A 21,689-nucleotide genomic window follows, 5' to 3' on the forward strand; every position below is an offset into this window, starting at 1 on the left:
TGCCCTAGTCACAAAAAAATGTATGTACTTTGTATTTTAAATTTAAAAAACTTTTTTTTTTATTAATTTTTGAGAGAGACAGAGAGAGCGAGCAGGGGAGGGGCAGAGAGAAAGGGAGAGAGAAAATCCCAAGCAGGCTCCACACCGTCATCACGGAGCCTGATGTAGGATTCAAACTCACAAACCACGAGATCATGACCTGCGCAGAAACCAAGAGTCGGGTGCTTAACCGAATGAGCCACCCAGGCACCCCCCGCCCCATACTTTGTATTTTAGTACGGACAAACCTTTGTTCTGAGTCCAATGATTCACTCTACTTTGTTTTTATTTTTTATTTTAGAGAGAGAGCACGCACACATGCAAGCAGGTAAAGGGCGGGGTGGGGGGTAGGGAGAGAGAATGTGAAGCAGGCTCCATGCTCAGCTCAGAGCCCAACGTGGGGCTTGATCCCTGGGATTATGACCTGAGCTGAAATCGGGTCAACTGAACCACCAAGGCACCCCATCCACTCTGCTTTGAAGTACTAGGAACTTGAGAAAGAAAATAAGCTGGAAACGAAGTCACATCCATGAAAAGGGAGCCCTGTGCATTGGTGGTGGGAATATAAATTGGTACAGCCATTATGGAATACAGTGTGGAGGTTCTTCAAAAAATTATACACAGAACTACTATATGATTCAGCAATGCCACCACTGGGTAGATGGCTAAAGGAAACAAAATCACCATTTCAAAGAGATATGTGCACCCCCATGAATGCTGCAACATAATTTGTAACAGCCAAGACATGGAAACAACCTAAGTGTCTATCAACAGAGGAGTGAAAAAAATCTCTCTCTCACACACACACATACACACACACACCCACTGGATGAGTGGATAAAGAAAATTTCACACACACACACACACACACACACACACACACACACACACACGCATATCCAGAATGTTAATCAGCCATGAAAGAGCAAATTCTGCCTTTTGTGACATTATGGATGCCACATGAAATAAGTCAGAGAGAAACAAATATTGTACGTTCTCACTTACATGTGGAATTTAAAAAGGCTGAACCATGGAAACAGAGCAGAATGGTAGTTGACAGGAGCTGGGAGAAATGGTGAGATGTTAGTCAAAAGTACAAACGTCTACCTATAAGATGAGTAAGTTCTGGGGAGCTAATGCACAGGATGATGACTATAATTAATAGGACTGTGTTATACACTTGAAAGTTATTAGGAGAGATCTTAAATGTTGTCACCACACACTCACACAGGGTAATTATGTAAGGGGACTGTGGTAATCATTCTGCAATATATTCATGTATCAAACATCATGTTGTATACTTTACACTTACACGTGTTATATGTCAACAATACCTTTATGAAGCTGCAAAAAAACTATAAATGAATAATTAGTTATACCCACAACAAGAAAATGGTTATGGGTTTGACTGCCATTAGAAAATCAGCATGATAGACACAGAAGATAGAAATGTAGTATCAGCAGACTGTACTGTATCATTAATAAAAAAAAAACCCGTAGATTTATAAATACGTTCTGACGTGAGAAACCAGTTTCATATCTCTTAGGACTGGAACATGACTAAATCATAGTAACTGTTTTTCACTCTATTTTTTCAACACAGGTACTCTATTCAGCTTTCTATCTCTCATAAACTTACAACAGTAACTTAAACATTAATTTCTTATACAATTTAGGGAACTTTATCCACTAAATTTAAAATTCTCCACTAACCACCTTACACCATTAACAAAAAAAATCTGAAAAAGGGTATTACCTAATGGTGATGATATTAATGAACATAGTTCTTTTATCTCTGCTAAAGACTTTTAAATGACTAAGCCACTTAAGACTCGCCATTATATAATAAGAGTCATAGAAAGGCTCAGACTCTGAATGGATAATGCTACATCTGAGAATTGACTCCAGGAACTTCCCATATGAGAAAGGTCGTATGCACAGAAACACCCAGGGCAGTATTACACTGGTGAAAATTTAGAAGCAACACAGAAGTCCAAGAGGTTAAATATAATACTATATCTCATCAAAGGAACATGACACTACTAATAATTAGGGAAAACTATGTAGCAACATGGAGAAATGATCAAGTTAAGAGAAAAGGTAGGATGCGAACATTTATGTGATTATGTTTACAATTAACCAAAGGATGCTTATCAACAAAGCCCAGAAAGGAATAAACAAAATAATATTGTGTGGAATGACAGGAGAGTGAATTCTGTTCTTTGTATCAGTCAGTGTTGTCATAACAAATTATCGCAGAACTTATTAACTTGAAACCACACCCATTTGTTATCCGGCAGTTCTGTAAGTTCCAAAGTCCAAGATCAGCCTCACCAGGCTGGAATGGAGAGCCACCAGGGGCTGCGCTCCCTACTGGAGGCTCTGGGGGACAGCTGGCCCCAAGTTCCTTCCACTTGTCCAGTGTGTGGGACTGAGTCTCCACATCTTTGATCACCGCCAGCTGGGGCCCTTGCCACTGCTCACACCTGGGCCCCTGGACCCAAGCGTCTGCAACGGGGCTGAAATCTTTCTCCTGTCCTAGGGCCTCCCCTGTACATGGAACACCTACAGATCATCTCCCTATTTTGAGGTCAGCTGACCAGTAACCTTAACTTCATCTTCAAAGTCCATGGTGCTTAGTGTTTGAATAAGTACGGTACAGGAACTTAGGGGAGAGAGAGGGCGAGGGGGAACATCTTAATTCTAACACAGCTTCCAAACTCCAAACTGGGTGTAATGTTATACTTTTCTAAAAATAAATTGTCTTCACCAAGTCACAGATGTCTTTATCCCTTTATCACCACTTGTTTTAATCCCTCCTAATTGGGGGAGAGGCATGTCAAAGGTGTATTTTCCCTAGGCTTAATATTTCATTGGATGCTGTAATTATCTTCCTTAATTCCTGACATTTTTTTTTTAATTTTTTTTTTTAACATTTACTTAGTTTTGAGACAGAGAGAGACAGAGCATGAACAGGGGAGGGGCAGAGAGAGAGGGAGACACAGAATCTGAAACAGGCTCCAGGCTCTGAGCTGTCGGCACAGAGCCCGACGCGGGGCTCGAACTCACAGACCGTGAGATCATGACCTGAGCCGAAGTCGGACGCTTACTGACATATTTTTTAATGTTTTTTTTTCTCTCTTATTTCCCCTTAGGAATGCCCTTTAAAGATTATCCTTTTTTTTTTTTTAAATGTTTATTTATTGGGGCGCCTGGGTGGCTCAGTCAAACATCTCTTAGTTTCGGCTCAGGTTACCATTGCATGGTTCCTGAGTTCGAGCCCCACATGGGGGGTCCATGCTGTCAGTGCAGAGCCTGCTTGGGATTTTCTCTGTCTCTCTTCTCCTCTTCCTCTGTCCCTGCCCCTCCCCCGCTTGTGCCCGTGCATGCGCACTCTCTCTCAAAATAAAAACTTAAAAAATGTTTTTAAATGTTTATTTATTGGGGGTGGGGCAGAGAGAGAGGGAGAGAATCTCAAGCAGGCTCAGCAGAGTCAGTGCAGAGCTGGATGCGGGGCTCAATCTCACAAAAAATAAGCCTTAAAAAAAACGGGGGTTGGGGGAGAAAGTTGTGCATCCCTGTTTCAGGTCTGAGTATATACTTCACTTAGGAAGCCTACCTTGAGCCCCCTTCAAAAAGGGTCCTGCCTCAATGTTGATGGCTGCTGAATGCTGCTGAATGCAGGCTGGGGTGGCTGTGTCAATTTCTTAAAATAAAACAATGTCTCCTGAATGCCTGACTCTTCCTATCAGGCTCTGCAGCATTTTACCCATAGTAGAACTGCTTTCAAAATTCAATCTTCTCTAAGAGACTAGAAATCAATTATATATAAATCTTCAGGTACCTCTGAATTATAAGGCAAAGGTTTACATTCAAACTTAACAAAAATTTTTTTTAAATGTTTATTTATTTTTGAGAGAGAGAAAAAGAGCACACACGCATGGGAAAGGGCGGAGAGAGAGGGGACAGAGGATCCAAAGCAGCGTGGACGCTGATAGCAGCGAGCCCGATGTGGGGCTTGAACTCACCAACCGTGACATCATCCATGACCTGAGCCCAAGTCAGAGGCTTAATCAACTGAGGCAACCAGGTGCTCCTACATTCAAACTTGTTAAAAGTTCTGCAGTGAAGTCATAATCAAAAACCAAAAAAACAAAACAAAACAAAAAAAACCCAAAAAACAAAAATTCAATCCTCTCAATTCCTGCCACCACTTTATCACCTAGGTTCATGTAATATTCTAAATCCTGTGTTTTTGAGGTGCCTGGCTGGCTCAGTCAGTAGAGCATGTGACTCTTGATCTTGGGGTTGTGAGTTCAAGCCCCATGTTGGGTGTAGAGACTACTTAAAAATAAAATCTTTAAAAAATAGTAATAGATCCTGTGCTGCCATTTCAACAATCTTCATAGCACTTTCACCAGGGGTAGGTTCCATCTCAAGAAACCACTTTTTTTGCTCATCCATAAGGAGCAACTCCTCATCCGTTCAAGTTTTACCATGAGATTGCAGGAATTCGGTCACATCTTCAGGCTCCACTTCTAGCTCTCCTGATGTTTCCACTACATCTGCAGGGACTTCCTCCACTGAAGTCTAGGACCCCTCCAGGTCATCCATGAGAGTTGGAATTAACTTCTTCCAAACTCCTGTGAATGTATTTTGACCTCTTCCCATGAAACACAGATGTTCTTCGTGGCATCTAGACTGGGGAATCATTTCCAGAAGGTTTTTATTTTATTGTACCTACATCCATCAGGGAAATCCCTACTTATGGCAGCTACAGCCTTACAGTGCATTTCAATGAGACCTGAAATCAAAATGACTCCTTGACCCCTGAGCTGCAGAATGGACGCTGTGTTAGCAGGCATGAAAACAACATTCATCTCATTGTACATCTTCATCTGAGCTCTTGGGTGACCAAGTACACTGTCAGTGAGCAATAATATTTTGAAGGAAATCTTTTCTGAGCAGGTCTCAACAGCAGGCCTAACATATTCAGTAAGCCATGTTGTAAACAGATGTGCTGTCATCCAGTCTTTGTTGTTCCATTTATAGAGCACGGGCAGAGTAGAGTTAGCAGAACTGAGGGCCCTAGGATTTTCAGAAATGGTAAATGAGGGGCACCTGGATGGCTCAGGGGGGCTAAGTGTCCGACTCGTGCTTTTGGCTCAAGTCATGATCTCACAGTTAGTGAGGTCAAGCTTCACACTGGGCTTTGAGTTGACAGCAGAGATTCTGCTCCGGATTCTCGGTCTCCCTCTCTCTCTCAAACATAAATAAACACTTAAAAAAGAGAGAGAGAAATGGTAAATGAGCACTGGCTTCTACTGAAAGTCACCAACTGCCTTAGCTCCTAGAAAGCTAGGCACTGACTTTTCTCTAGCTGGGAGAGTCATAGGTGGTATTTTCTTCTAGAAGAAGGCTGTTTTGTCTACACTGAACATTTTTTTAGTGTAGCCACCTTCATGAATTATCTTAGTGAGATCTTCTGGATAACTTGCTGCAGTATCTGTATCAGCACCTGCTGCTGCACCTGGTACTTTTATGTTACAAAAATGGCTTCTTTCCTTAAACCTCACGAACCAACATCTGCTGGCTTCAAACTTCTCTTCCACAGCTTCCTCACCTCCCAGACTTCATAGAAATGAAGGGAGTCTTGCTCTGGATTAGGTTTTGACTTAAGGAAATGTTGTGGCTGAGAACTTTCACCACCAGCAATAAGGTCGTTGTGCTCTCCATTTATGTGTTCAGTGGAGTAGCACTTTTTAAGTTTTATTTTTACTCAATTAATCTCTAGACCCAACATGAAGCTCAAACTCATGACCCTGATACCAAGAGTGGCATGCTCTTCCGACTGAGCCAGCCAGGTACCCCCGGAGTAGCACTTTTAATTTCCTTCAAGAACTCTTCCTCTGCACTCACAACTTGACTGACTGGCACAAGAGATCTAGCTTTTGGCCTGCTAGGCTTTTGACATGCCTTCCTCACCAAGCTTAATCATTTCTAGCTTATGATTTAAAGTGACAGATGTGCAAGCTCTTTCCTTTCATTTGAAGGCTGAGAGGCCATTGTAGGGTTCCTAACTGGCCTACTTTCAATATTGTTGTGTCTCAGGGACTCAGGAGGCCTGAGGAGAGGGATGAGGAGGAACGGCCGGTCAGTGGAGCAGTCACAACACACACATTTAGCAGTTAAGTGCGCCATCTTATATGGGCACAGTTTGTCGCGCCCCAAAACAATCTGAATAGTAATGTCAAAGATCACTGATCACGCATCACCATAATACATGTAACAAAAAGTCTGAAACACCACGAAAATTACCCAAATGTGGAACAGAGACACAAAATAAGCAAATGCTGTTGGAAAAATAGAACCAATAGACTTGAATGACACAGGGATGCCACAAACTTTCAATCCGTAAAAAATGCAGTATCTGCAAAACACAGTAAACTGAAGTGCAATAAAATGAGGAATGCCTTTTAGGGTTTAAAAAAATGTTTCTGAATGAAATATCATTTCTTTACTGGTAAATAACTAAATGGCATTTTTATTTCCTCATTTCTATGTTGTTAGCTTATTTACATCAATAACTTTTCTGAAAAGGCAGCAAAAATACTGATGTTCAAAAATATCACCTAAGGTTAGGAGATGATGGCATGGACACGTGGAATCAAACTCACGATCCTATTCTGACTAGTCCTGTGTTCCATAGGCAACTAACAATCTCTCTGAGCTAGTTCTATTTCTGAGAGAGGAACAGTAATGTACTGCAAGCAGTATTCTGCAGGGTTCTTACGAGGGTTAAAGGACACGTTCTGATTATGTGTACCACAGTGACCAAGGCACAAGAAACAGTAACCACTGCAAGTCAATTCATTAGACTTAAACAAAAGTGAAGTGGAAAGTAACAGAAGATTTCCTCTGAAACTGATTTTCTTTAAAATAAAAACACCTGCCTCCCCTCCATTTTCAAAAGAGTGCACACTGAAAAGAAGGCATTGGGCAATCCTAATCCTTTCTGGTTCTTGTCAAGATGTGCTTGCTATTGTGCTTTCATTTATAATTCTAGTAAGCTTACCTATTCATGATAATTATTAAGTATAAACACGCAATTAATTCCAAATTTACAACTGGATGCATATTTAGGATAGTTTAAGCTTCCTTGGAGGTTATTAGACAGCGCCATCTAGTGCTCCTATTCAGTAGTAGCAGAATAAACTGGAAGTGTGGTTCAGGTCCCAGAAGAATCAAATGCATAATTTGAAAAAACACAGTACATGCCTCTTGGTCCTAACTCAGGTCCACATCAGAACCATCTGAGTGGGGCATGGACACTCATGTATATTAAAAGAAAAACAATCCCTGTTTGATATACAATTAGAATTGAGAACCACTGATGTGGTGAATGTATCCTCCACTATCACAGAGCCACAAAGTCAAACTAGTTTACTTTGTTACGTGGAAGCTGGTTTAGACAGCAATACATCATAAAAATCCAGGTTACTGCAGAAAAATGAAATTGGGTACATGGGAAGAAAAAGAGAATCAGCAAAAATGGAAGTATGTACAGGGATATAATATGCATGTGTGTTTATTTGGGAGCATGTAGAGGGATGTGCTTATTAGAGAATGTGTTTAGCTGTCTATGGCAAGGGAAAACAATCCTTTTGTCTTTATTTTTTGTGTCTGCACGTGAAAGACAATCATTAAGCTACAAAGCTGACTTCTTGATGATTGGAGCATCTCTCAGTTTAAAACTTAGGGTTTTTGGGGCGCCTGGGTGGCACAGTCGGTTAAGCGTCCGACTTCAGCCAGGTCACGATCTCGCGGTCCGGGAGTTCGAGCCCCGCGTCGGGCTCTGGGCTGATGGCTCAGAGCCTGGAGCCTGTTTCCGATTCTGTGTCTCCCTCTCTCTCTGCCCCTCCCCTGTTCATGCTCTGTCTCTCTCTGTCCCAAAAATAAATAAACGTTGAAAAAAAAAATTTTTTTTTTAAAAACTCAGGGTTTTAGGGGTGCCTGGGTAGCTCAGGTGGTTAAATGTCCGACTCTTGATTTCAGCCCAGGTCATGATCTCACATAGAGCCTGCTTAAGATCTTAAGATTCTCTCCCTCTGTCCCTCCTCCACTGGCACGCACTCTCTCTTAAAAGAAAATAAAAAAAACTTTTTTCATGTTTGTTTATTTTTGAGAGAGATAAAGTGCAAGGAGGGGAGGGGCAGAGAGAGAAGAGACAGATCTGAAGCAGGCTCCAGGCTCTGAGCTGTCAGCACAGAGCCCAATGTGGGACTCAAACTCATGAACGGTGAGATCATGACCTGAGCCGACATCGAAAGCTTAACCAACTGAGCTACCCAGGCGCCCGCCCCCAAATATTTTAATTACTTTTTTAATGTTTATTTGTGGGGGGATAGAGAGAGAGAGGGAGACGCAGAATCTGAAGCAGGCCCCAGGCTCTGGGCTGTCAGCACAGAACCCACAAGCCTTGAGGTCATGATCTGAGCTGAAATCAGAAGCTTAACCAACTAAGCCACCCAGGCGCCCCCAAAAATAAAATCTTTAAATCTTAGGGTTTTACTATTAAGCTCGTAATAAACACTAACTATATGTCAAACATTATAAAGGCAATATGTTTGGGTATTCTTTAAACAAAACAGTTATAAACCTATAAAATGTAAAACCTCAATGGCAGTTTAAAAAGATTTTAGTCACTGAAGCTGCTTTTCATAAGAAAGCAGCATATTACCCACTCTTCTAAGAGAAAATTTTATTGTGACATAAAAATACATTAAAAATTATATTTAGGTACTTCTAATAAAGAACAGCTCTTGGGTTACAATATCTCCATGCTATTAATAGTGGCCATGCTAGTTAAATATAATTTAAAACCTGATTTGGTCATGTTCTCAATTTTCTCGTCCCATTTTTTTTAGATATATTTTTAAAGTTTATTCATTTATTTTTAGAGACAGAGCGAGCGGGGGAGGGACAGAGAGAGGGAGACAGAGAAACCCATGCAGGCTCTGCACCCGCAGCAAAGAGCCTGATGTTGGGCTCGAACTCAGGAACCATGAGATCATGATCTGGGCCAAGGGGAGATGCTTAACCGAGCCACCCAGGAACCCCTCTAATTCCCATTTTAACCACTAGGTTTTTGCCCTAAGCTAACAACTCAAGTGAGCAACGTGGCAATTTTTTTATGTACAAATGGATGTGTACATTTTATTAGCACAGAAATAATTCCTCAGAGGTCTCAAGAAACATGTGCAAGGTGAACAAAACATTCTAGAGCCTACCAAATGGGTTTGTAGATCTATTCTCTAAATTTCACAGGTAAGTTTCAGAGTCAGACCTAGGCCAACTACAGAAAAGGCATCCAACAAATGGATGTTTCATCCAACCAAACAGTAAATGGAGAATTCAGACTTGCAGCTGGATTGTGAACAGATGTGTGGTGTGGCCTACCAGACACACAGTGAGGGACACTGGACATTTGGGCACATCACCACTGCAGGGCTATCTTTGCAAAAAATATACTTTTTTTAAGGTTTATGTATTTTGATAGAGACAGAGATATAAACAGAGACAGAGACAGACAGAGACAGAACACCAGCAGGGAAGTGGCAGAGAGAGAAGGACACAGATAATCCGAAGCAGGCTCTGCACTGGCAGCGTGGAGCCCAATGCAGGGCTCCAACTCGCAAACCATGAGATCATGAGATGAGTTAAAACCAGGTAGACACTTAACTTACTGAGCCACCCAGGTGTCCCAATCTTTGCAAAAAATTCTTGACCTACAATGCTTCCAAAACAGACATTCTATATAATTTTTTCAATGTACAATATGCTCAGTTGAGCCACATGAGAACTATACTTACACTTGTGAGCATGTTATCAAACAAAGGCAGCAATGGATTGAAAAATCTAAACAAAATTCTCAACAGAAAAACACACACACGATACACAGAGCATCTATTGTACGGAATCAGTACTGGAAATATACAGTAATGGGAATATCAAAGGACTGCAAAACAGAAAACTGTGCTCTAAACCTTCCTCTAGCATTAACTAGTTATACATTATTGTGGACAAATTATTAATCCCTTTGGATCTTAACATCCTCATTTGTAAAATGACAGACTATAATATTCTTTACTTTGTTCTAGCTGTGCCCTTAATGAGAAAAGGGAATACACAACAGCCAGACTAATCCTTTTTTAAATTAAAAAAAATAATTTACTTATTTTGGGGAGAGCACAAGCTGGGGAGGGGCAGACAGAGGGGGACAGAGGATCTAAAGTAAGCTCTGCGTTGACAGGCTGACACCAGTGTGCCCAATGTGGGGCTCAAACTCACAAACCACGAGATCATGACCTGAGCTGAAGTCAGATGCTCAAGCAACTGAGCTACCCAGGTGCCCCTTTAATTTTTTTTTTATTGTTTATTTATTTTAGAGAGAGAATGAGAGAAAGAGAGAGAGAGAGAGAGAGAGAGAGAGAGAGAAATAGACAGAATCCAAAGCAGGCTACAGGCTCTGAGCTGTAAGCACAGAGCCCGACCCAGGGTTTGAACTTACAAACTATAAGATCATGACCTGAGCCCAAGTTGGATGCTTAACTGACTGAGCCAGCGAGACACCCCTCCCTTGTGTTTCTTAAACACTTCTGGAGGTTGATGAGAAGGGCTCCAAATCTCCAATGGTGTGACCACACACTTAGACTGACATACCATTAGGGTCTTTACAACCCCAGAGTTAAGTGGAAAGCCAGGGTTAATTCTGATTAAATATTCACAATGCACTTAAGGGCCACACATGATGGTCTCCACTAGGGACCTACATACTTCACTAGCAGAGCAGCATGGGGACTTGGGAGTCAGAAGCCTGGGATTTCAGTCTGACTCTATCACTTAGTATCTCTGTGTGGCCTCGGGCAGGTCTCCTCGTCACTCTGCTTCTCATTTTCCATTATAAAATTTTAATTAACATATAGCATTATTTCTGCAATAGCAAAATATCAATATCCGTACATAACCATACAACCTTAAGTTTAGTTTTTTATTTTTGTTGTGTTTTGAAGAGGTTAAAGCTTTTCCTAACTTGAATTTTTAAATATAGAAACATGATAAACACTTAAACAGTGCAGATATATAGAATAAAATGAAAGTACTACTTAATCCTGCCATCCTCCCACGTCTGTTTCCATCTACCTCCCCCTCTACAAAGATTTTCTATATACCCTTACAGAGTTCTTCCTATACATTTTTAATCAAAGACTTTAATTAAAACATCTGAGTACATGTTGGCATATATAATTTAACCACAGAAGAACATTTTCAAATCAGTATGTATATACCTAGATCTACCTCAATCACTTGGCTACTGTGTACTATTCTTGGTAGACCATAGTTGATTTAACTGTTCCACTTTTTTTTTTTTTAATGTTTTTGTATTTAGTTTGAAGATCGAGCATGAGTGGGGGAAGGGCAGAGAGAAAGGGAGACAACAGAATGCTAAGCAGGCTTCAGGGTCTGAGCTGTCAGCACAGAGCCCGACAGGGGGCTCAAGCTCGTGAACTGCCACCATCAGTGACCTGAGCCAAAGTCGAACACTTACCCAACTAAGCCACCCAGGCACCCCTTAACTGATTCACTTTTGTGAACACTGATTCCCCTTCTAATTTGTCAGTGAGATGAACAATGCCGAAAAATATTCCACAGAGGTTTCTGCGCACACATACTAGTTTTCTGAGGTTAGGAACAACAAATTGCCACCAATCTAGAGGCTTTCAACAACAAAAAGTATTCTCTCACAGCTCTGGAACCCAGAAGTCCAAAATCAAGGTGTTGGTAGGGCTGGTTCCTTCTGGAGGCTCTGAGGGAAAGTCCATTCTGGCTTCTCTCTTAGCTTCTGGCAGCTCTGGGCAATCCCAGCAGTCCCGCGTACTAACCAGCACTCTAATCTCCGCCTCCGCCCCGGCGCCACCTTCTCCCTGTGTCTTCAATCTCCCTCTTCCCTTCTCCTATAAGGACACCACTCACCAATCTGGAGATCTTTACCTTAATTACACCTGTGAAGGCCCCTATTCCAACTAAGGTCATATTCTGAGGTTCTGATCGGACATAACTTTTGGGGCCATTAATCAACCCAGGACCACACACACGAGAATATGTCAGTTGTATAAAAAATTATACTGCTAAAATACCTCTCAAAAGGTTACAATGATTTTCATTTCCACCAAAATGATACTAAAGTGCTCTTTCCCCTGATTCTTGCCAACTTTTAAAACTTCGGGCTAAATCTATGTGTTAGATAAAAAAATAATGCAATACTGTTTCTACTGCATCTCCCTGAGTTTTCTAGTAAGGTTAATCCTGTATTTACTGTCTTCTTTTGAGAACCTCCTATTCTTAAATTTTGTCATTTTCTACGCGCTGATGTGTCATTTTCTTCTCAATCTTTTAAGAATTCTTCACAGCCTGGATATTAATATTTTATAATATATGTTGCCACAATTTCCAAGCCTGTCACTTATTCAACCTCATCTTTTACTGCATAACATTTAAAAGTATTTATTTAATCAAATTTACCAAGTTATTCTTTTACGGTCCTGGGCTTTTAACATTTTTAGATTTTTAAGCAGGACAAATATAGACAGATGAGTAACGGACAGCACATTCTACTCTGTCTGCAAATAAATGCCTTATGAATGAGAAAATATTTGAGGAGCCAGAGGAGGCTTAAATTAGGTGTTCTAAGACGCAATTTCCAACAAGCAATTCTCAGAACGCCAGCCATTCACTCAACGCAACTGAATATAGCTCAATATAATCAACTCTGACACTACTCAGACACAGCATCAGATTCCACAGGCTGAGGGCTCAGTCCTACTGGACTGCAAACCGCCCCGAACCCACCCCCAACTTCGGACATCGTCAGCCCAGTTAGCTGTGCTTCTGACCCACTGGCTATGCACTGGAGGTTCCCACGAGCCCCTCTCCTTAGGTACAATTATTGTGCCAGCTCACAGAACTCAAACGAAACACGTTATTAACAGTAAAAGGATGTAACTCACAAACAGCCAAATGGATGAGGTGCAGAGGGCAAGGTATGGGGATGGGCCGCAGTTTCCCTGCCTCTGCCCTCTCTAGGAGCGCCACCCTCCCAGCATCTCCACGTGTTCAACAACCAGGAAGCTCTCTGAACCCCATCCTTTTGAGTTTTTATGTAGGCTACGTTTTTTGGACAAGAACTATTAAATTGAAGCTGGCAATTGCTTCAACCTCCCTGGAGGTCAGGGGTGGGACTGAAAGTGCCAACCCTCTAATCACTGCTTAGAGGCCAGCAGCCCCCAGCCTTAGGTGCTTTCCAGAACCTCATTAACATAACAAAAGACAACTTGCTCCCCCTCCAAAGGCTTAAGAAATGCTAAGCGTTTTGGAAGCGGTGAGAGGGGGGCTGTGGATGAAGACAAAACATATACGTCTCATAAATCACAATATCACAATGCTGTAGACCCAACGTGAAAATACGGAGAAGAGGAACAGCAAAGTTGGAGGAGGTATGGGTGATTTCATTAATAGTCCAACAACTCCTGATGCACAACAATGCCTTAGGCACTGAAAGAGAAGAAATGTAAGACAGACACATTCTCTGCCCTCCAGAAGTTTACAATTTGGACACAAGCAAAAACCTTCTAAGCAGTGGTTAAGCAACTACAAATGAAAAAAAAAATTAGCAAACCAATGAAATCCGTGTAGTTGACAATACGAAGGGAAATAAGAATTCTGATGGGTCTCAGATGGTGAGTACCAATCAGGATTCAAACAAAAATTTTTAAACATTTACCAAACTAAAATAAACATAAGAAAAGTGCACTATCATAGTCAAACAACTCAATCAACTGTGACAAGTAAAGTCATCCACATAACCAGCACTCATAAGTCCGCGATGGCACCCTAGAAGCCCCTCCTACTTCGCTCCTACTTTCCCTTCGCACTTCCTTCCTTCACTCCCCAAAAGGTCAGACTGGTTTTGTCTAATTTTGTACTTTGTGTAAAGAGAATAAGACACTAGGTACTTTTTTTCCCCCCAAAAAACCTGTCTGTGACATTCATCAAAAGTTTTGCATATAGTTAGAGACTGTTCTTTTCCGTTACCATACGGTATTCCATTGTGTGAATATTTTAATACACCACTTATCGATTATACCAGTGATGGGTAGTTTCTGTGGTGCCTACATCTGGACTCTTGTGAAACACTGCTATGAACATTCTCATGTGCATCCTGTGGTGAACACGTTTTCACTTCTGTGGGCTGTGTACTAGGGAACACAAGCCCCGTGTCAGGGACCACACAGATGTGCAGCGCTATTAAGTACCACCCAACAGTTTCCAAAGGATGGGCACAACCCCTCCAGCACTGTGTGGGAGCTCCAGGTGCGCTGCACTTTCCCGACAACTGCTATTCGCCGCCTCTTCCACGTTAGCCATTCTAGTGAATCTGCAGCAAATGCAATTATTACGAATGATATGAGAGTTCAGATAATAGCAAATCCCTCACAACAGAGCAGACTTTAGAAAGAATGCAGGTTTTAATTAAACTAACTGCACACAAAAAAAGAGTTCACTGACTTGCTCAGTCACATACCCAAGGGATAACAAAATGATACATGTAAAGTCCACGTTTAAGAGTGTAAAAGTGGGGCACCTGGGTGGCTCAGTCGGTTAAGCGTCCGACTTCGGCTGAGTTCATGATCTTGCAGTTTGTGAATTCAAGCCCCGTGTCGGGCTCTGTGCCGAGCCTGCTTCGGATTCTGTGTCTGCCTCCCTTCTCTACCCCTCCTTGGCTCACGATCTTTCTCAAAATAAACAAATGTTAAAAAAAAAAAAAAAAGAACATAAAAGCAGCAGTCAATTATTCTATGGCCACTGCTCTTCCACTGGGAGACGAATTAACCAGTTATTTTAACCACTCTCTAAAGTGCATTAAAAAAAGAAAAGAATATGGGTATTAATGGGTATTAGGCTGTTGTAAAAAAACTTACAACAAAATGGTAGAAGACAGTACACGTATTTTAAGAGAAGACAATCACGGAGCCAGCAAAGAGTGCTCAAGAGTAGGGAGAAATATGAAGACAAGACAGAAAGTAGAAGACAAGGTGAATAAACGTTCTGGTGACTAAAACCTGTACAAGAGTTCTCTCACTAAAATCTTAAGATCCATACTTTTCTATAGTATAGAAGCAATGGCTATTTCAGGAAAATGAATATCAGTAAATGTTTTATAAAAATAATATAAAATGTTCAGCAAAAATGTACAGAACAGCTTTTCTGTGACTCACTCTGTACAATTTCACATGTGCACTATGTGAGATACATCCCCTTAAGAAACTACAGCATAAAATTTAATCAGGACAGGTATTTTCAGTAAACAATAAAACATCAGAATCTATAATAATACTACATCTAATATTTATTTTTATTAAAACAATTTTTTTAAGTCTATTTACTTTGAGAGAGACTGAACATGAGCAGGGGTGAGGTAGAGAGAGAGAGAGGTGAGAGAGAATCCCAAGCAGGCTCCGTGCTGTCAGTGTGGAGTCTGAAATGGAGCTCGATCCCACAAACCAGGAGATCATGACCCAAGCCGAAATTGAGTCAGATGCTGAACTGAGCCACACAGACGTCCCTAATACTTTAAAGGTTTTTTTAAAAAAATCCCAGACTCAAACTAGTAAAAAAACCAAAACAAATTACTTCAATTTTTCAGGTGTCTAGCACCGTGACCTCACGTCAGTCCCCAAGCTTCTAGAGGGTGAGCAGCACATCCTGTAATTTATCACAGCCTCTGTCCACAGGCTCAGCAGGACATTCAATAAATCCTACTCAATTCACCAACATGCTTGAATGTGTAACCACTGACCAGTATAGCATATATGCTGCTTCATGCAGCTGGTGAAAAGTGATCGGGTGTTTCCATAAGACAAACCTAGTTCAAAACGCTTAATCATTTTTAAACAACAATCTGTAAACAGGCACAGATTTTAGAAATTGTATAAACACAAGCACTACAAAATTCAAGAACAATAAAGTAGAAAGACATAAACTATGCCTAAGAGCATCTGCTAACAGAGCAAACCTCTTTCTAAACAAACTTTCAGTTTATTATTTCCTTAGAGTTTATCTAGGTTGGGACCTTCGTACACATTTACTCCAACCAATGAAACACATGGTTAATTTATAAATGTTGACTCTTAAGAGCCAACTGAGTGATGACCGTGCTAAAAAAAAAAAAACAACTGTGTCATTTCCTGGGAGCTTATCTGCTTCTCTTTTCAAGGTTCGAATCTCTAACATTTATAACTTATATCAATGTTAGGTATGAACAGAGTAAACAATAGGGTATATAAAACTTGTGTGCATTTAGTTGATCGGGTAATATATAAATTTTGAAAATTAATGTAACTGGCCAGAATTGATCAAGCTTAAGAAGCATCATAAAAAGGACTGGAGTGCTAGTAAGAGGTCTAAGAAACCGTTAAGGAAAGGCTCATGAAACATGAAACGTTAAGAGGGAAAACCACAGGAAGACTGAAATGAAACTTTGTGACGGAAGAGAGTTCACTAAGAAGAAAAAAAGAAATGGCTGGGAATGAAAAATAGAGCAAACGCTACCAAACTAACCAAACATAAACACCACATACAAAGCATCCACAGGCAGTCATCAACGTGGAGGCGCAGAACACAATATGCGGCTATAACTGCCAATCTCTAATCCCAGACAACCACCAACTGTTCTCTCGAGAGATTAATGATCAGGCTACTTTTTATTTCATTTTTTTAAGTAATCTCTACCCCCACCATGGGGCTCAAACTCATGACCCCAAGGATTCAGAGTCGCACGATCCACCTACTGCCAGCCAGGCGCCCCCAAGACTAGACCTCTCAAGTTCTGTGCTGGAACAGAATAGGAGGGCAGCATTGCAAGCAAAAACATGGCTGAACAAAACGTGGTAAGAGTTTATGAATAAATACTGCGATTTGCTAGTCCAACACATGTTATGCCGAGTACAACTAGCTAGTCGTACTAAAAATAAAATGCTAAAAACTCACTCACTGTCTTCTGTGGGAAGGACCTGCAGGGAGTAAATCCACTCTATTATATCATCTTTGTTCACCACATCTAAGGAGTCCAACATATCCAGCCCGGAGAGAGCAAAAAATGCAATTGTCAACCTAAAAGAAAAAAAACAAAGAAACAAACGTAAAATTACATCATAACTGTCTAAACATTGAAGTTTTTCTTGTTCAGAAAAATAAAGTCTTTCTAATTTTAAAATTAATTCAAACAGTACTCTCATTCTGCAAAAGCCAAAAAGTCATATTTATTCTTATAATTTAAAAATATCAATCAAATCTTTGTTTCATTTGTAAAAAGGAGCGTTTGGGGGTAAAAAAAACAGTCATACACATTTGAAACTCATCAGCAACCTGAAGGCTAATGTAGGTTAAAAAAGGAATTCCCTGCACCCAATTAGTACAAGTAAGTCCCAAAGGCTGGAAAACATAGAGAATACCAATTTCCACTTACTTGCCAAGAACAGCTACACTTATAGTGGGTGCTTAATTCTTAAGGAAGGTTAGAATAAACCCATCTGTATTCAAATTTGTTTACAAATAATGTAACTGGACAAAACTTAAACTGAATTTTGGGAAATATGGAACACTTTAAAAAATACATATGCATTTCAACTTCATTTTCCCAGAGAGGATTCTTCAATGGAATGAAAAACTGTAAGGCAACACATTCCCTTCCAAGATTGCATACTAAATGAGAAATGTAAACTCTGTGTTTTCATTTAAAACTAGTACTTAAGTGATTACTTTTTACATGAAGAGTTTGTTATATATAATTCTTTTCAGGCTGAGATACATTCTATACTGTTTTCTGAACATGGTTATCTTTTTTTTTTAATTTAAGTAATCTCTACACCCCACATGGGGCTTGAACTCACAGCCCTGGGATCAAGAGTTGCATGCTCTATATTGACTGAGCCAGCCAGGCACCCCTGAACATGGTTATCACATTTCTATATTCTAACAGTTCCTATGACTAATACTAAACAATTAATACTTTAAATCATCTGGTCCAAAATCTTACAGCAAAGCCACTTGACACATTCTGCAACCTTTTCAAAAAAGATTCCAAAAGAGAAATAAGTCCTAATGCCCTCATTGTGTATAATAAATTAACTTCTTTCTCATGCATCTAAAAAAATATTACCAACTTAAGAAAAATGAGAAAACAGTCACTCTTTCTTTAAATTTTTTTTTAACCATGTAATTCTCTCTCTGACCCCTGGTTGAAAAAGGCTAGCATACATTAGACAACAGGAGGAAACACACCAAAGAGTAATTCCAACCAAAGCTTAAGGGCAAAACCTAAAACTGATAAGATATTGTTACACTTAAGAACAAAGATTTTGGGAAAGTTACATTACTGAGAGACTATTACTGTGTATTAGACAGGGAGCTAGAAAATTTCTCATATGCTGTATCTCAATTTAATTCTAACAAACCACCGAGAGCCACCAGAATTACGCAGGTGATTTACCTGAGCAAGATCAGGATTAAATTAAGGACGGTGGAACCCCTTTATGTGGGAGGCTACAGTTCAGAGTTCAGATTCTGCTGTCAAATGAGCTAGGTTCAAATCATATGTTGGCTGATTTACAGCCATTCATAACCTGGGCAGGATCTTTTCTGCCTTTTCTAAGTCTGCTTATCTATAAATCCTCATCACACCTCACACAGGTATTCACTACCTGCCCACACGCAAGCACTCACCCAAGGAGGCTATCATTACTGGTATTTTCCCTGATTTGACATGAGTTAGTGACCTCAGAATCTAATCACACTGTTACACTATAGGCCTTATCTCCAGGTCCCTGGTTGGCAACCTTCCTCCCCACAGAGAGCCCTGCCCTTCCCCAAAACAAAATGATACTTTAGATATGGGAAAGACCTCAAGCTAACAGCAGCCAAGTTTGAGAATCACTGTTCATGATAATTATGTCTCATGAGATAAGGTCTGCCTTGTGCAGGATATGTACTCACTTACTGAATTAACAAATGAAAGACCTGTAATATTTCATCTAACCAACCTGGAGCACTCTCCCAGGGGTTTTCAGTGTTGGTGTAAATGATCACAGTCAGATACAATGAAATTATCTAATAATCTAGTTTATTAAGGTATTATAGAAAAAAAAAAGGAGGACAGAGGTGGTAATGGGGGACAACATGAGGTTGTTGATAACACAGCCTACTAAGGCTGGATAAATCAAAAATATTCCTGTTAATGAAAAGTATGTAATAAGAAAACAGCTAGGGGCGCCTGCGTGGCTCAATTGGTTAAGCGTCCAATTCTTGATCTTGACTCAGGTCTTGATCTCAGGGTCATGAGTTCAAGTCCCAAGATGGGCTCCACACTAGGCATGAAGGTTGCTTAAAAAAAAAATAAAAGAAGAAAACAACTAAAAGTCTATAAAAATAAACTGGTATTCTTTTCTAAGTTAAGTACTCTCTTAAATTTTTTAGCTCAAGATCATGAAGTCCAAAGAAGTCAAGTAATTTGCTTCAGATTTCACTGCTAGATAACCAATTAAACTATTTAGGAACACTGAGTCACACGGTGGTATTCTCCTCAGGGGTGTTTCTCAAACCTGCCTGCACATTCAAATCAGCTTAAAAAACAAAACTAGGGGCACCTGGGTGGCTCAGTTAAGCGTCTGGCTCTAGGTTTCAGTTCAGGTCATGATCCATGGCTTTGTGGGTTTGACCCTGCATAGAGCTCTGCGCTGGCAGTGTGGAGCCTGCTTAGGATATTCTCTATCTGCCCCTCCCCTATTCACACTATCTCCCTCAAGATAAATAAACTTAAAAACAAAACAAAAAACTAAAACACTGATATAACACAGAGAGGTCTAGGCCTTATTCCACGACAATGAAACTGAAATTCCGGGTGGAAAGTGGGGTCTGGGTAACTTGAATTTGGGGGCCAGGGGCACAGGTGTGGGGAACTTCCCAGGTGAGTGTAATATGCAGCCAGGATCAGGAGCCCAGCTCTAGAGCAGTAATCCCCACTGGGGCAATAATGCCCCCAGGGGACACTGTAAAGATATTTTGGGTTGTCATGGGAGGAGGGTACCACTGGCATCTAGCTGGTAAACGCCAGGGATGCCGCTAAACATCCCTTCTACGACGCGCAGGACAGTGCCATTCAACAAAATGTCAACAGTGCTGAGGTTAAGTAACCCTGCTCCAAAGTCACACTGTTCCTGTGTTATCTGATCTGCTTTTCATTTTACTTGCTTCTGAAGATGGATGCGAACACTGAAAATTAGTCAGCTGCTGGTAAACTACTTCAGAGAGTCCAGTATTTGCAACTCCCAGCAGTTGAGACTAAGGTTTATAGGATTAACACAGCCACAGTGAAAAGCCAGCAGCGGCTGGCAGAACCAAGAAGTCCACTGGGAGCAATGTCTGGCCTCCCTCTGAGACAGGCTAGGAAGATGGTCCTTTCTGACCACACCTGAGTTCTCAAGCAGTCCTACAACTGTGAGACGGAGAGAATAAGCAGCCATAATAAAAAACGATTTGGGGATGTGGGCCTCTGAGAGAACTAAGGGGGGGGGGTCTGTCTTAAGGTGCCCCAGTGAGTCCTACTTGGGGTATGTATGGACTGTTGGGCAACCTACCTTGGGCACGTGGCTGGGGCGGGGGGCGGGGGGGAATCATGCCAAGACATGTGCCTAAAATCAGGCCAGTGTAGGTTAGAACGTTGTTACTTGGGACAGCATTTGTGTTCTTTCTTCTTTCCCTAGAATTGAACTCTGAAACTATATGCTGAAAAAGCAAAATAGGCCAGCTGCACCTTCCTGCCCTTTGTTCCCTCTGAACAATACTTGTGCAAAGGGTATCTTGCATGGATGAAGAAGTAACATTCATCCCCTCTAAATCAAGCTGCTGCACCAGGGGATCGATTCACAGATGGGAGGCATCAACTGAATGAGATCTCCAAAAGAGGCCAAATTTTTCAGGCTTAACAACAAAAATTTTAGGTCTTAAAAAAACAGCCCAAAAAATGCCCCATGGATTAAACAGGAAAAAATAAATAAAAACAATCTGAGTGTGGGGGAAAAAAAAACAACCACAGTAATACGATTTTCTTGTGCCACTAAATGAGAATGAGGAGTGTACTGTTAGGCTGGAGCAGATTACGTGACCATTTGGGAATATACTGGAAACTGATTCATGGGCACTGACTAGATTCCTAAACTTTGGATCACCTACTCTGCCCCCTTTCTAATACAGTCTCTTTCCTGGCATCTCCAAGTGTCTTTAACAAGTGACTGCATTCCTGCCTAGATCTCCGGTGGGGCTATAACTAAATCATACTGCAAAGAGTTCTAAAATTATAAACAAGCAGCTATATTTAGAAATAGGAACACAGTTGCTTGATAAAATTGCTAACAGTGGAAATGAGAGCCTTAGAGAACACGTGAAAATTAATCATAAAGTTAAACACACAGCACACAGAGGTCCCAATAAATACTCTGGAATGACCTACTGCAACACTGCAGAAATGCCACAATTTT

At 40.8% G+C, this 21,689-nt stretch overlaps 1 protein-coding gene across 1 annotated transcript in view; it reads right to left on the minus strand.

Moving 5' to 3' along the window:
• PGGT1B (protein geranylgeranyltransferase type I subunit beta) overlaps positions 1 to 21,689 on the minus strand; it is a 62,489-nt gene that overhangs the window by 36,206 nt on the left and 4,594 nt on the right. The window contains exon 2 of the mRNA XM_027076876.2: positions 17,150 to 17,268. Coding sequence (XP_026932677.1) covers positions 17,150 to 17,268 — 119 coding nt within the window. The remainder of the gene's footprint in view (positions 1 to 17,149; positions 17,269 to 21,689) is intronic.

The sequence above is a fragment of the Acinonyx jubatus genome, chromosome A1 (assembly GCF_027475565.1).
Source record: "Acinonyx jubatus isolate Ajub_Pintada_27869175 chromosome A1, VMU_Ajub_asm_v1.0, whole genome shotgun sequence".
Taxonomy (NCBI): domain Eukaryota; kingdom Metazoa; phylum Chordata; class Mammalia; order Carnivora; family Felidae; genus Acinonyx; species Acinonyx jubatus.